Source organism: Lissotriton vulgaris, chromosome 10, assembly GCF_964263255.1.
Source record: "Lissotriton vulgaris chromosome 10, aLisVul1.2, whole genome shotgun sequence".
Classification (NCBI taxonomy): domain Eukaryota; kingdom Metazoa; phylum Chordata; class Amphibia; order Caudata; family Salamandridae; genus Lissotriton; species Lissotriton vulgaris.
In genome coordinates, this window is record NC_141698.1 from 838,793,540 (window position 1) to 838,810,518 (window position 16,979).

At 45.6% G+C, this 16,979-nt stretch overlaps 1 protein-coding gene across 2 annotated transcripts in view; it reads left to right on the plus strand.

Annotated features, from left to right (window-relative positions):
* HYCC1 (hyccin PI4KA lipid kinase complex subunit 1) overlaps positions 1 to 16,979 on the plus strand; it is a 421,923-nt gene that overhangs the window by 173,642 nt on the left and 231,302 nt on the right. For both annotated transcript variants that reach the window (XM_086941769.1, XM_086941768.1), the window contains exon 4: positions 5,920 to 6,099. In XM_086941769.1, the coding sequence (XP_086797895.1) occupies positions 5,920 to 6,099 (180 nt within the window). The remainder of the gene's footprint in view (positions 1 to 5,919; positions 6,100 to 16,979) is intronic.

Genomic DNA, 16,979 nt, shown 5'->3' on the forward strand with positions numbered 1-16,979 from the left:
GACCTATTGTTGGCACGTTCCGGGGAATGTGAGACAGCGATCGCCCACGCGCCTCTGCTGTCTCAGATTCCTCCTTGTGTGCGTGCACGGCGCCGTGCACATACCCTGCCTGCCATTCACTCTCATTCACACACAGCCACACTCACGCATGCGCGCACACACACATACACCCACGCAGGCACAATGCATACACACATACGAGCGCCCATGCACGCACACACATACATACATGCAGAGACACACCCCCGCACACATACACACACGAGAGCACTGAGGCCCCCCCAGCCCTTTGGAACTTACCGGGCCAATCTCGGGGGGCTCCACTCGCAGCACGCTCCTTTCCCGGGGCTCCCACTTGGTCAAGGGAGCCCCGCAACACTTCCACAACCTTCCGCAACCTCCTGCTGGCGGCCCCGGGGCTCTCCACCGCTCACAGGAGCCCTGGGCCGCAAGACGGATTTACACCTCCTGCCTCCTCATCCGGTCCGAACGTGGCCACGCCCCCGTCACAAGGCGACCTTGCCTGACTTCTGTTGCGGCCGCGGCGGGATTCACTGCTGGTTTTTAAAGCACTGAATAATTAACTAATGTCCGCAGCGCAGTGTTGTACAATGAAAACCAGCACATATCTTCAGTGACGCCTTGTTTTACTTGTGTTTTTAAAGGACTCTGGCTGATTTCCGAGACTGAGGCGCAAGCTGGAGTACCTTGTTGTCCTTCCCACTTGCACACACAGGCACTTGCTGCTTCACAGAGGTTCTCACACAGCAACGGCAGTCACTGGGCAGTGTCTGTGCACCGTACCTGTGGTGTGCTATAACGTTTCAGCATTGAACATTAACATTTTCTGTGCACTGTCTCTCGCACCCCGCGGGCGAGGGTGCGGGGTGGCTCCCGGCGCCCATTCAGTGTGCAGTGATGAATCTTTCACGCAGCTGAGCTAACGGCTAGCTGGAATATGCTGCAGACAATTTATGAGACTGAATCATGTTTTTCCTCAGATGGGGTTTCGGGACGTGAGCAGCTCTTGGCGCCCGACGAGGATGCACAGCATGATCAGCGTAGGTAAGCGAGTGCCGTATGTACTCGCCGACCAGCTGTCTGCTCCTCGGCAACCGCCCATTCAGACTGTGTGTTGTGTGATGAGATTGCCTTTAGAGACGTCATGGTCACTAACCTGGGGATACCTTGCTGACTGCTGTTTATTGGTATACACGCCAATGATTTCAGTGACGAGTTTAAGGGATACCGGCTGTGTTCTGAGTGGAATCTACGGTGTGTAGTTGACCGTAGTGCAATTGCTCCGCTGCCTCTGTGTGAGAGCGGACCTTCTCCAGGAAGGCAGAGGCAGCAGAAGAGTATGAAAAAATGCATTTCACTGCTTTTGTGGCCCTGAATGCTAGCATGCTGAAGTTGAACGATGGAGTTTTATCACGTGTTCTCTCTGTCTCAATCCATGTAGGCTCATTCATCAACGTATCTTTAATTCCTAAATAGTCGCATAGCATATTCGTGTGAACATGGTTGTAAATGCACCCTAAAACATTCTTGCCGGGAGACCTGCAGGTAAGTCACACGTGAGAGCTTCAGCCAGCGCTAGTTTCCAGGAGACATCACATGGCTTCCTGGGACCTGTAGTTTCATTTATATCATGGCAACTACATGTAATAGGTCACAGAATGCCCCGTACAGTTGGTTGAAATACCAGGACTCACTGGGGACGCAGGTGACGCACTTGACATCTGGGTACTAACTGGGCAGACGGGCAAAAGCGTGCACAGTATGCATCTTGCATGCGTGTAATACACAGGCGGAAATGCAGCTGTCAGGCGGATGGAATTGTGAACGTATTTGCATATTCTCAGTATTTTGGGACTGTGAGCCTCCAGCTGCCTGCCCACATGCTGGTTACTTTACAAAAGATGGCGGGAACTAAGGTGTGTCTAAAGGAGTCATACCTCTGACGTCACCTTTCACATCTGCACTCTCTCACTTTATAGCATCTGTCCCCGAACTCTGCCTCTAGTCTAAGACCCTGGATTCTTGGGTAAAGACAGTGTATCGACAGGCAGTTCAAACGGTGCCACGCGAATGACTAGAGCGCATGACGTGGACAGGACGGGTCTGCCAAGTATGGAGAAGCGCAGGAGCTAACGCAGTTTGTAGTACTTAGTGAATCATGAAATGTGAGGCTGCTGGGGTCATGCGAGAGCGGGTATTCATTAAAACATCCAAGCTAAAGCACACAGCACGTACTCCACCGAAATTCACAAATAGTAAACTACAGGGAATACATTCCCCCCACATGTTCCTGTACCAAAGCATAGAAAATGTAGAGCTCTGGGAAATGAATAAAGTTAGGGATCCTATTTAGGTTTACCCACTGCTTAATTTGTTTAAGAGACCGGAAGTGCAGGGTGGTAGAATAAAATACACGAGGTGGTAACAAGACACGCAGTCATGGTATTCGGCTATGGACTCCAGCTTGTCTTTATTTATTTACAACATTACAACATTTTAGCTATTGCCATTTTAAATCACAATGCATTTAATTTACGTTTTACAAAAGAAAAGCAAAACCAAAAAACAATGTCATTTACAATGTCAATAGCTCACAATAATGTCATTGCGAGACCTATTGCATTGTAAATGCTTGTTAAAATTCTTGTCCTTTAAGAAACGAGGCAAAAATGGACACCATATTTTTATTCCCACCAAGTCTAAAGTCTTTCCAAGTTATTAACATTTAAGAGCCCTTCCACAAACTTATTGGAAAGAAGATTAAGACAGATTTATTTCACATATAGTCCTGTGTTTATGTAATAGCTGCTAGCTAGTGGTTTGACTGCAATGGCAATTGGATTGGATGGAGGGCGCATACCTGTCTTATTCCTCTTTTTATTTGAATTGCCATGAGAAGAGTCCCAACCCCCCTCTCTACCGTGAATGCCTCCCAAACAATCCCGAGTGTAGAGAACAAACCGGAATTGACCTCAGTGTATTCAAAAAATGGCCTTTTTCAGTTTCTCCCAAAATACAGATTCCACTAATGCTATGGTAAGGAATAGCTGAAGCCAAGAGTGAGCACAAGGACATGGGATGCCAAAGTGTAGTTTTATGGATGAATAGTTTGATAAGTTATAGCCAGGTGTGTGATCTCCGCAGTGTTTCTGCTCGCATCTCTAGTGTCAGCCAGTAATCTTGGCAAAAGGAGGTGTTATGCACTTTCAAGTAAAATGCAGTAACCATGTAAATGGATACTTCTGACGCCAAATCTCAACTATGTAATTCTGGTTAAGTATATGTGCCATTACTTTTGAAGTCATAATTGAGCGACACTGTGCTTTGCCTGTCATGCTATAGCCCATGCTGAGATCTATTCTGAGGTGACATTATAGTCAGCGCCCTGCAAGATAACACCATTACATTTTGGAAAAGGAAGAGCCACACCATTTGTATTATCAAAATACATCCCTTTGAATCTGGAACCCTATGTCCAGAGCACCATGATTGAGGTGTGTTGCTGGGCCTTTCTTGGCCATTCCGTATAGGTCGCAAAGAAAGAAAATGCAGTCCGCTTGTAAGCAAACCTACTTTCAGTGTGTTTTTGCCATGTGCATCTCTTGTAATCGAACGTGCTACACGTCGTGTCTGTTGAGGTACCCAAGAGACCTTGCTGGATTTTTAGTTCTCTGACATTTCATATAATCAGTCTGATTGACAAACCAGAATTCCCTGGGGCCAGATCATAGTATGTCCTGGCATTAAAATTATTTATTTCAGGCATTGAGCCATGAAGTCAAAGACTGGCAGAATATTTTCCTTTCTAATATGTATTCAGACATATAGAAAGGAGTGCAAGAAAGAAACTATGTACTGCACTAGGTGCAGTGAAGGACATTAGATGAAAGCCAAATCTTTGCTAACTCTTGCTTTGTGTGTGTATGTGTGTGCATATATTATGCATGCACGTGTTTGTTTTACATTTTATAGTATGTTGTTGATTCCTAATAGCCGCTTAATATCACATCTTCACCTTTAATGAAAATGGAACTCATAGTAGATGTATATATTTGAGCCCCTGACTACTTCCTTGTTGCAGATATGTATAGGGGCTCAATGAACGTGTATTGTTCCTTTTTAGTATGAAAGCTGCTGCCCTGCTCATACTAGGTGGTCATTGCATCACCCATTGTAGTGATTCAGGGCAGACTTGAGATTCAGAAGGTTGGTAACTTGGCGAGAGGTTACTTTGTGGGTAGGCTGTCTGCTGCTTGAAGGGAAACTGTGATTCCCCAATTTTCTCACTTTTGTTTGCCCGTGTCTCGACCTTTAAGTGACCTTTAATACTTACCTTGGATTAGTTGAGTCTCCCTCTGGCGTTTCCTTGAGTCTCTGTGAACAGTCTGAATTCTTCTGGGATGTCCTTGTACTGAGACCAGTCAAAATAATAAGCAATTCTACTCCTTCGAGCCTAATGAAACACTGTGAAGGACAGCAATGTGCACACGCTATAACTCTCTTTTGGCATTATTTGCAACTGTGTGCAGAAGATGTGTTTTACTGCCAAAATTACCTTCGTAAATGCTCAGCAGGTGCCAAATATCATGATAGTGCTATGAAACTGTGTGACTGAATTTGGTGCAGCTTCTAGTTCGGATCTGTACAATGACTTTTCGAGTTGATGGTGTAAGGGAATGGCAGTGATTAAAAGGTTGTTGCCCTGAATGAGAGTAAGATTTGCTGAGGCTGCTGTAATTAAACCCCAGGTTGATTAAAATGTAGTTTTTCATCAATCTGTTACCTCCAGATTTTGACATAGAAGGGATTCTTTTGTCTCCTGGACATTTACTCTGGGGGGTAGTTTGAAGTCCTTTGAGGAGATCAAACCACAAGTATGAGATCCCTAAGACAAAGCGAGTTCATTATCTACAGATCCCACACTGGGTCACCCAGAGCTGTATCAAAGCAAACGCCACTAGGGAACTCCTACTGTTCGAAAAATTCCTCCAACACCTTACATTACCTAAACACTTAGTTTAAAAATTAATGACATCCTTAACTCTCCTAGAGCTGCATGCGAATCCTTCAAGATACAGTGAGAAATATATCCCAACATAACACTTGACACCAAACACTGCCACGAGATAGTCATCTGTACTAATAACTTTGTCTGCGAACGCCTGAAGCAAGTAGATTCTTTATAAAATACTATTTCACAGTACATACTTCTGCCAACTCCACACACACTAACACTTGCTGGCGGAAATGCGAGGACGTAAGCTCTCTATTGCAGATCCTGTGGTATTGCCCCCACCTGGGGGAATTTTGAGATCGGATCTTCTCCACCATCGCAAAGATCCGGGGTCAGCACATTGATGACTTACCTGATCTAGCGTTGCTTGGAAGGCCTTTAGAGTGCTTTTACCCATTCCATAGATGGCAAGAGGATCTCCTAGCTCCATATGGCTGCCAAACACACTATTCTATCTCTTTGGAGGTAAACTTTTCTGGCCAACATACAAGCTTTGGTTGCATAAACTTTGGTATCTATTGGGACATGAGAAAATATCTTATGACTTAGCAGATAATTCTAAACTTTTCACTAAACATTGGAGAGGAAACAAAGAAGGATTATAGAAATAGAACTTGCCAACAAACCCTGCGAGCCCTGGGACTGACTGATCTCTCTTGGTTCCTTGGTTTGGATCCTTTGTAGCCCAGGAAGAATGATGAGCGGTGAACTCTCTTAACCTCCTTTAAGAATGGTCTCAAGAGGTGGGTGGGAACTTGGGAGGGTGTCTGGAAGTTGGTTTTTCAGTGGTTGCAACCACCGGAGGCTGATGTGATTATTTTTCTTGTTTAAAAAAAGAAACAATAAAAACCTTTGAAACTAAAATGTTTTGTTTTCCCGTTCAGTTGCTGGAACCTGTGTGCCATCAGCTCTTTGAGTTCTATCGGAGCAGAGAAGAAAGGCTACGGCGCTTCATACTCCAGTTCATCCCGGAGCTCATCTGGTGCTACCTCACTGTTTCAGCTAGCCGGGATCTGCAAAGTAGAGGCAGCATTGAGGCACTCCTCCTCGGCATTTATAATCTGGTTTGTACCCGTACTTTTCCCTTTTAACAGTAATGCATCTGTGTAGACTATCACTGATAAGAGGAATAAATAGTTGAGCTTGGTGGTATGAGGTCAGCAGGCTGTAGGAACTGCATTAGACCACACCTACACACGTTCCCCATGATACCTCATAATGGAGCCAGAAGGCTTAATATGGGTCTGCTTCACAAAACATATTGAAGGAAATTTGGAGACTTTCTCCCTTAGAGTTAATTCTACATTAGTGGGACTATGATGTACTGCTGGAATTGTTATATTTTTGTTATATTTTTGATAGCATGCAACCAGCGATCTTTTTTGTAGCAAGTGACTTCAAAGGTTCAGTTGTGCTACAGGGACTTCTCAAAGTGCAAAAGAATTTGAGTAAAAATAACCCTATGTCATGGTAAGTTTCTGTCATCAAACTTCATCCATAGCTACCCATTTAAAGGTCAGTTTGCCAAAGTTCTCCTTTCCTCTCCCAAAAAAACCCAAAACAAAAACAAGATAGGTGGGCGTTAGGGAGCTGTTACGCTTTTGGCGGGAAGCTGCGCAGGAGATATGGGCAAGAGCCGTACTCGGGGTAACTGTGGTTTTATTGAGGCCAACAGATGATCTGTACAACTTTTTCGTCTAGGTTGTCTCCGGGGTGAACGGCTTCGGCTTCTTCTCCGATGGTGAACGTTCTCCGACTTCCGAGTCCCTTCCGGTCCTCTGGGGGGAGGGTCTTCCTCTTCGGAGTCCGTCCCGGCGTGCGGAGTAGCTCTCCAGCCAACCAAAAGGAGAAGAGAAGGAAAGTATCAGGCGTCTGTCCGCTAAAGCTCTTATGTGGGAAGGGAGTGAGGGATTTTACACCGGTGCTCTACATACAATACACTAACGTGAGATGAGGTAAGGGTAAGTGCACAGGGTAGGGTACCGGGGATTCAGGTGTCCCGAGGAGTTGTACTTAAGGTACGGTTACCTCCCACCCAGCCCCGTAACCGGTCACGCACCTGGCTGAGCCACGCACCTCCCCTGGGTGAGTGGCTGGGCGGCTCGTAGGAACGGTGGCCTCCTGGCTTTCCTCCGTCCGTTGCAGGCGCCGAGTCTGCTTCTGTTCGGTGTCTCGTCTCCTCGCCTTGAGGTGGTTCTGCCGTCCGACGCCGAGCTCCTTCTCTCGCAATCCTCCGCTGGGACTCGGTTCCTCCGTCGTCGTTTCCCGCTTTCTCCTCCGGTGTTTCAGTCGTTACCTCCTCTGCTTTCTCCGCACCCCAATCTGTTCTCAGCACGCTCCTCTCTTCCGACCTCCAGGTGAACAAGCACACCTGTGAGTCGGCGGGCTCTCCTTTTGACGGACAGCTCTGAAAACTTGGCTCCTCCCACTCTACGTCTTCTCCGGAATTAAAGGGCCAGTCCATGGCGTCCGCTTCACTCAAGCTTGTGCCCGGGTCCTGCGATGAGGAAAGAGAGAGAGAGGGGGGGGAGGAACAAGCGTTAGGTCGAGCCTCCCCTCTGTAGGGCTTCCGGCTCGTGGGGGACATGCACGTATAGACTGAGATACCTGTGTAGAGTCTGCAATCCTCCTGTACACCCCGTTACACAAGCCTACATTGGCCAAGTGTGTTATTATATTATGTCGGTTCACCTCTTGATTAGAACACTGTCACTAAAGATTCATACATTATATCTTGTATAAATAAAAAAAATGTATGTGCTATGATCTCCCTTCTCACTTTTACATCTTGTTTCAGTTGTGTTCTCAATGTGTGGCACTCTTGTCGCTCGAGCTTTGATCATACACATCTTCATGTATGGTGTACTTTCCAACATAAACATGTCCTCCTTCCTCAGACTCCTGAGTTGACTAAGATTGTGTGGACTGGAACCTGCTCTGCAGTTTTGCTAAGGAATTTCTCATTGCATGAGCGACACGGTCCCCCTCTCCCTCCATTGTCCTAAAGCTTTAGCCGTGCATTCTTTTGTTGTTTTCTGTCAGGGTGTATGTATGCCTATAGCGAGGCTTTAGTTAATAGCAAAGGACCAACATGTATAGAGTGGCAGTTGTTATTCATGAGAAAACCATCCAGTTAATTCACCGGTATAACGTCCCAAGAAATTTAGAGGCTAGGTCTTCTACCTTTTAAGGTGCTACTATTTTATAACTATTTTTCATGTGCTTACCCGTCTATCATTCTACCACAATAAAGTCAATACAATTGATGTGATCTGTAGTGAAAACCAATAGTTACACTCATTAGCCACAATACCTGCCTAATGGTGGGGCCCTTGCTTATTAGAATATTGGGAGCTCCATTGAAGACAATGGAGTGCTCTGGGCTTCTAATGGTTGGTAAAAGCCCGGAGTGCCAACATTGCAATGTTATCTTTCACAGCTGTTGCTTCAATCCTCTTTGGCTCCATGAGGCCTTTGTTTTATTTGTTAAAACATTCTGCCCTCTAATGGCGTAATGTTCTTGTAGCCTTGTAGCCCTCCATATCTGGGCTATACCGACATTAAAGTCCCACTCTCTTGTTAAAGGCCTCGCCTTCGGCTCGGGCCTTTAACGCTGGAGTGAGCCATTAATGGCCGGTATAGTCTGCTACGGCGGGCTGTAAGTGTATATGAGTACTTGCCACCCTGAACAAAAGACCCTAGAAAGTTTTCCACCCTGTAGCTGTACTACCAGATGTACTTCAATACTGCAATAGAAAAACCTTATTTATGAGTTATGCAGACTTTTCCTGTTCTCTCCTAAACGTCTGACAGTCTTGTCCCGTAAAACTTGCATTGAAAGGTTTGATGTAACTTGCACATCATAGACCTGAATAGTAAACTTAAGCATTTCAATGTATCAAGTGCAAATCCCATCTTGAAGAAGTCAAATCTTAGATAAAAAGCCTTTTGATACCTCACTCAAAAAGCTAGATTATTCTCAGTGTTTTGCAAGTTCCTGTGTGCTTCTGAAAATAAAACCACCTTTATTCTCTATATTATGTGTATTCACAGTTTTCGACACCATACACCACAAGACCATGCTAGAAAGGCTTTATTTTCTGGCTTGAGTACCTGACTCAAAAGTTCAAACCTTTTCGGTTTTCTAGGAGCCATCAACTTAACCAGTCTCCCCACCTTTTCCTGTGGAGCACTTCAAGTCCTCACTTTATCTTATCCCCTCTTAAGTGTTCTTTTTGCTCCCTTCATTTCTCATTAACAGCTATGAGATCCTTTTGTAGTCATTTAATGATAATGTGCAGCTTAATCTGAATCTCTCTTGTATGTGTGTCCGATACATCATACTTGACATTTGTTTGAACAGCACCAAAGCTTCGTGTTTTGCTATTTGGGGTCTGTTTTCCTTGGCAAGAAATCATCCACAGTAACAATACCATATCCAGCAACACCCCAAAGGGGTCACTGAGTTTCACCCCTCACTACCATTTGCACCTTCCTTCCTTTCATTACAACATCTACGGTGACCAATATTTTAGAGGCGGAACCCTACATATTGAAGCTCATCACCAGTCTGCTCAACCCCCACCCACCCAAAGAAGTGAATAGCCTTTTTTTACGATCCTAAAAAACAATATTTACTCAGTCGCCTCTTCTTTTCCTCTTGAACTTCTATTATCTGAAATACAATACTAAGAGGCAGTTCACTCCCCACTCACTCATTCTGTGCATCTATTGTACCAAAATATCTGTAATGTCATCCCCAGGTATTGGACGAGAGCACAGTATCCCAGGTGACACTGGCTCCTAATCTTTGCTCAGCGACTGTACATGGAATATGGTAAGAGACATGATAATGTAGTCAATAGGACTTTTGTTTGCTGGACTGACAGTCACAGCCCTTTCTCCGGGACCATCTCCCTCTGAACTGGAAGTTCTATTTTGTTTACAAGCAAGTGCAAATAGCTCCTTTGAGTGCCCAATCTTGGAGATATAAGTCCTTTTCCTCTGGCTTTGATGAGTTGTGTCTACAGCATGGCAAGGGTGAAATTAGGTTTGTTTGAAATTCACAAGAGTTTGATATTGCTTCTACTAAACTCCTTTGTCATGGTTGATGAGATAAGGGTCCCTGCAAAGGATAAGCAGTCAGTTCATAAACTTTATTCGACAGTTTAAAAAACGTCATAAAAGTACACAGATAAAATCATACATGTGACATTACACAGGGAAAGTACATATCATCATGGGTTGTTTTCAGAGGTCAGCAATAAAAAAAAAACCCCAGAAAAAAATAGCTAAAAAACCATACTTTTTCTTGCAGCAATGGATTTCAGGATAAAAGTTGCTATAAAAAAGCACAAATCTGGGCTAGCAAGTGAAAATAACAATTTCATGGCATTTGAAGTAGAAGACACAGAATATTTTTTAAATAACGGTTTCAAGTAAACAATACGTAGGGCTTTATAAAGGGGGCAGATTAACATGAAATGAAGGGTACTTTGCTTGGTTAGTCCATCACATGGACAAGCAGATGTTGTATAATTTTTCATTTTTGGAAAGGCCACAAGGTAGTGGACAATACCAAATCTAAATCTGGATAGTACGAATTGGTGAGATTGCCTGTAGATTATTTTAAGATAGATAGGCAAACCAGGACCCTCGTTAGCATTGGAGGAATAGAAAGCATGGGTTGAGTAGTTACTTGTGTCTGCTTTCCGTTTAATGAATTTTACCCTCATAAATTCTTCTTTCACCTCCTTTTTGGATAAAGTAGTTACAATCTCGGGATCTTTGCGTACATCCAAATCAAAGAGTTCTTTAAAAGTAGTGGTCACATACTTTATCCATGGTATATTCTTGAAATTATCCAAAGACAGACAATCTTTGATAATGCTCTTTGTGAAACTTGTTTCGTCCTTCAGCCAAATAGACCTCCATACCAGGAGGGGTCTCAATTCGATTAAATCGGCTATATGGTCCAACCTTAGTTCCTCGTGGACCAGGTAGTTAGATGCCGATGAGGGTAAACAAAGTAGCCGTTTCAGAAACAAATTTTCCAGAATTTGCAAGTCTTTGTTAAACCCGTACCCCCATACCCCTGAACCATAAAGTGCTATTGATGAACATCTGTGTCTATAAATATTTAGCATTGCCGGGATCCGTCGGCTGCCCAGTTTATTGGCAAATCGGAAGACACCTAGTGTAGCCTTCCCCATCCTGGCTTTTATATTAGTTTGTTCAGGTGTCCATGAGCCCCGACTGTTAAAAGTAATGCCCAGATAACAGAAGTTATCTACAACCTCGATTCTGTTATCTTTAAAATAGAAAGACTTGGGGTGATTCACCTTTTTGCCACAGACCATAATGAATGTTTTAGAGTTGTTAATTTTGAGTTTCTTGCCCTGGATAAAATCATAAAAACAGTTCATTAGCCGCTGTAGGCCGATTGGGGTTCTAGATAATAAAACGGTGTCGTCCGCATATAACAACACTGGAATTGGTAGGCCACCTGCTTGTGGTGCATCTGCTTGGACCTGTTTTAATTCTTGTTCCATAGAATTAATAAAAAGGGAGAAAAGCAAGGGGGCCAATACGCACCCCTGCCTAATGCCTGATTTTACCATAATCTTTCTCGTACACTCTCCTGCTGGTCCATATCGAATCTGAGTGGTAAGGTTGGAATATAACCTAGCTAAGAAATGGATAATAGCTGAGGGAGCTCCCATATCGAGGAGGGTTGTCCATAACAGGGAATGGTTCACCAGGTCGAAGGCACTAGAGAGGTCCGCAAAACAAAGAAATAAGGAGCCCGATTTGACCTTGGTATATTTGCCTATTAAAAGGTTGAGGTTAATGCACTGGTCAATGGTCCCCAAACCCTTTCTAAAGCCATATTGGGATTGTGCCAGGATATTGTTATTGGTCGCCCACTCCTCCAGGCGTAGTAGTAGTACCCGGCTCATGATTTTAAGGGAGGAGTCTAAAAGGGAGATGGGACGGTAGTTTTTGGCCTCCCCTCTATCTCCCTTCTTATAGATCGGGATAATAACGGATTCACTCCAGGTTGCCGGGGTGGAGAAATCGGTGGCAGCATTAAAGACCTGGGTCAATAGGGGGCTCCAAAGGGCCAGATCATGTTTGTAAAGATCTATCGGGACCCCGTCAGGTCCCGGGGCTTTACCTCCTTTACTAGAGTTAATTGCCGTAGCTACTTCTCGGATGGTGATTCCCAAGGTCTGCGGGGTCAGCTGGGGATTCATACAGATTTTATCATAAGACTCCTCAGGGGGGTCAAATATTCCTGAAAAATATCGGACCCAGCTATCTTCGCTTACTAATGCGGTAAGTACTGGGAAATCTTCTTTCTGGAGGAATGGGGCATTAATCGTACTCCAAAACAATTTACAGTCCCGGAGAGCTGCGGCACAATCCAAATTGTCCCAGGCTTGTTCCCGGAGTTCGTTTTTCCTGCGTTTAAGTTCAATGTTATAATTGGACCGCAGGGTTTTAATCACTTCCCTGTCTCTTGGAAGATTGGATAGTGCTTGCTTAAGGGTTTTTAGCGCTGTTGTACAAGCTTGGTCGAACCAGCCAACCTTATCCCGTCTTGATTTGGTCTTATTGTTAGTAAAGATTCTATTGGTAATAGTGCCAAGATCCTCAAAATCCGCTATAATACCCTTAGGGAGGGCATTGACTTCCAGACAGCGAAATATCTGCCTGGTACCACCTACCACAACTGCACTATGTAGTTTTTCTGATTTTTCTGTGCACCACTTTATCCGGGTGCCATTAGGCCTACTTGGGACAATATTGTCAACAACCCTGCCTGTAGGCGTGATTCTGGGGCCCCAGATAAGAATAGACATAGTCAGGGCATTATGATCGCTCAGACAATAGTCCTTAATTATTGGCACTGTGCAGAATGGCACCAAAAGGGTTGAAATCAACAAGTGGTCAATAACCAACTCAGTATCCCTCCCTTTGAATGTTGGAACAATATTGCCCTGTTTATCAAGAGCTGGTTGGTGAATAACTAAATCAAATTTTAACAGAAGACCATTAAGGGAAGTCCCATATGGGGTGTGTTGAAAATGTGCTAAATACTCCCCCGAATCCCCATCGAACCCGCAAACTGGGGTTTGAGAGTGCGGGCACGTTCTGATATTGAAGTCCCCTCCCCATACGATGTCATAAGATGTGAGGGATTTATTACAGATTTTATTTAGGAAGGCTTCCAGTTCGTCCACAACCAGGGTGCTGGTCGGATCAAATGTGTTATTATAATGATTGATCAGTAAAGTGTTCCTACCCTTTTTGGATTGTAATTCCAGGATTTGTGAATGTGTGCCAACAGTAGAATATGAACCTACAGTTATCGGGAGATCGACTGATATAAGAACAAGCAGACCCCCTTTAGCCCTCCCCATAGCAGATTCCTGGGCAACGCAATTATAAGAAACAAAACCATCAAAATGAATGTCTAAAGTGGACCATGTTTCCTGTAAACATAGAATATCAAATCCAAGGATAAGTTCCCTCCACCCTAGAGCCGAAGCTCTCTGACGCCAGCCAGCTATATTCCAGCTCACCATGGAATACCCTTGATCACTTGGGGTAGATATCTCTTCTAAGGGAGAAATCATTGTACATCCCCTATCAGCAATAGCCTCATCGAGTGGTGAAAGGTGGACTTCAGTTGGTTTATCGAGAGTTAAGGGGATCAGATCGGGTAGGTCAGAAGTTATTTTGCCAACCGTTACTGGTATGGTATAATACTCCACAGTAGCCCCGCTATCGACAGGATTAGTCTCGATGGGCAGAGGGGGAACAGTGGTGGAAGCGCTGGGTAGTCAGTCGACTCCCTCTAGCCCATCGAGACAACTATATCGATTATAATCCCAGAAGGTGTTCTGCGGGGGCTGAAATGGGGGCAATCTGGGGTATCTTGGGCGAAAAGGCCTTCCCCTACGTTCAACCCTAGTCCATTCATTGCCTCCATCATAGTACATGGGGTTAATGGGTGGGGGGAAGAAAAAGGAAACAGGGAGGGTCTGGATAGTGGAATCTAATGACCTATTAACACCCGCACATATGTAAGACACAGTACGTGGGTCTCTAAAACTGACAGTGATACAGTCTCCCTTAATGGATTTAGGGGTTTTACCAATCCATGGTACCCTCCTCACCATGATGACTTCATTGTGCAGGTGTGCCGGTAAGGGACGGTTCCAATTAAGCCATTTTATGACTTGGTTTTTAAGGGAGTTAAAGGTTTCAGTTTCACCCCTATCTAATGGAGGTGCTCCTGCCAGAATTACCATGAACCGGTTGGCCTCCGGTGGTAGGTCAGGCCGTCTAATTCTTGGAGTTTTGGTGACTTCGGGTGGGGGCCCTTGGGTATCGATAGACAAAAGTGCGGGTGGGATATGCGAACCTGGGGGGGGGACTTGGATATTCTGGGAGGCAACTAAGCTAACAGAGCTAGGGACTTGGGAATCTTGTTGGACGCTTGTGGACGTTGAAACAGGAATTTGGGGCACAGTAGTAGGAGGGATAATTTGGGGGGCAGGCAAACTAGGAGGGAGACCAGAACTATTAGGCTTGGAGGAGTTAGCTAGAAGTATAGCGGTTGATTTCTCTATATTAGACATTCTAAAATCAAGCCTATCTAGTTTGGCCTCTAAAGGAAAAATAATCGATTTTAGTAGGTTTGTTATTTTATCCATAGAGATATCGTTACTAGGTAAGCTCCCTCCACCATTGGAATTCAACAATACAGATGCTCCATCTATTCTAGCTGTTTTAGATGCCCTCCCGTTATTTTTACCTTTATTGTTATACTGTCTCTTCCGTTTCCTAATAGCCCCTTCTTTTCCCCCCTGAGTTGTAAGGAGGGTAGAATTTCCATCATTTACAGAGGTAAGAGAGACATTTGCACAATCAGAGACATGGCTAGAATCAGCAATGACGATGGAGGGATTAGATATTACAGCAGAGTCTACACTTAGCAGGGGGCCAGAATCGGGAAGTAAAAGTTGGGCATCAACCACAGGCAAGCAGTCAGTAGGTCTTTCAGGAGTTTTGGCATTAGCAAAAGGGCCCATACTGGAACGTTTGAGAGACATTAGTTCCTTGGACAATCGTTTCTCCAGTGTGACAATTTCTTTGTCAATAATGTTGTTAGCCCTAGTAAGAAACTTCTCCATACCTCCTGCGGCAGATTGAGATCCTCCAGCCAACAGGGATTTGCTCCTGGTTTCGCGTCCGACCATGATCCACAGGAAATCAGGCAGCAGAAGGATTCAAGGGGGTAGCCCGGTCCGGTCAATACCGGTCACGAACGGGCACAAACGGGCCCGCTCTTGGCCCGGTCTTCGCCCGCTTCTTCGTCCGCGCGCGTCCCGCGTACGCGTTCCAGGCGTGGTTGAAATAGAGGAGGAGAGAAGGGGGCGGGAAGAGGAACCAGGTGCGCGCGGTGGACGGCCCTAGCACTTCTGGACCTCGCAGTCCCGCTCCCACGGTAGATAGTAGTCCAGGCTCTCCCCCTGCCGAGGTGACCGAGCCGATGTGCTCCCAGGTCGCTGGATATGCAAATTAAGGCTCCGCTGCAGTACTTACCCCCAAAGCGTCCACGAAAGAGCAGAGCAGCACTTTACACACAGTGCGAGCGGCTCCCGCGCCAGCGGGGGCCGTGAGGAGTTATGAAGGTTGTCAGGCAGGTCGGAGGGAGAAGGGGGCGGGAAGAGGAACCAGGTGCGCGCGGTGGACGGCGCTAGCACTTCTGGACCTCGCAGTCCCGCTCCCACGGTAGATAGTAGTCCAGGCTCTCCCCCTGCCGAGGTGACCGAGCCGATGTGCTCCCAGGTCGCTGGATATGCAAATTAAGGCTCCGCTGCAGTACTTGCCCCCAAAGCGTCCACGAAAGAGCAGAGCAGCACTTTACACACAGTGCGAGCGGCACCCGCGCCAGCGGGGGCCGTGAGGAGTTATGAAGGTTGTCAGGCAGGTCGGAGGGAGAAGGGGGCGGGAAGAGGAACCAGGTGCGCGCGGTGGACGGCGCTAGCACTTCTGGACCTCGCAGTCCCGCTCCCACGGTAGATAGTAGTCCAGGCTCTCCCCCTGCCGAGGTGACCGAGCCGATGTGCTCCCAGGTCGCTGGATATGCAAATTAAGGCTCCGCTGCAGTACTTGCCCCCAAAGCGTCCACGAAAGAGCAGAGCAGCACTTTACACACAGTGCGAGCAGTCTTCAACAAACTCCCTTGCATTTCTGAGATCAGAGTGTGTGTTTGTCACTTGCAACATACCCTTTGAGCCATGATTAACAAAGTCCAGTGTGCACACAATCTAAATACCATCCCAGGGGATAAGGACTTTGACAGAGATTGCGGTTGCTGCTTGAGTAGGGTTGAAACGGTCTCTTCAACCCCCCATCCACCCCCAAAGAAGTAACCCAATTTCAAACAACTGCTAATTCCTTTGCTGTTAAATCTGCTGAGTTTTTGCACTCAAATTTCCGGTCTTGATATCAGTTATGTTCCTAAATGCATTGATCTTCAAGGACTAACCTGGACTGGGTGACTCCCGCTTGTCTGGTCCTTCTATATCTAGATTGCCACTGGTTATAATCCCCAAGATTTCACAAACACCCTTCTGCTGACGTAACTGTTTCCTACTATTGCCTACATTGATCCACTGGAGCTTCTGCATGAGAGGATGGTGACTGACCACCCAGAGCACAAGAGGTTGGGCGTACTTGATACATGGTAATGATCAAGTATGTGGAGTGTGCACGTTATGTATCAGAGTAGCCCGAGTCCAGCCAGCAGATGAAGATTCTGTCTCCCTTTAGGCATTAAGCTGAATCATCCTTATTCTGATAATTAGTTAGAGGCATAACGCAACCGATGGATCGTAGCTAGCTTGATGACAATCATGTGACTTGG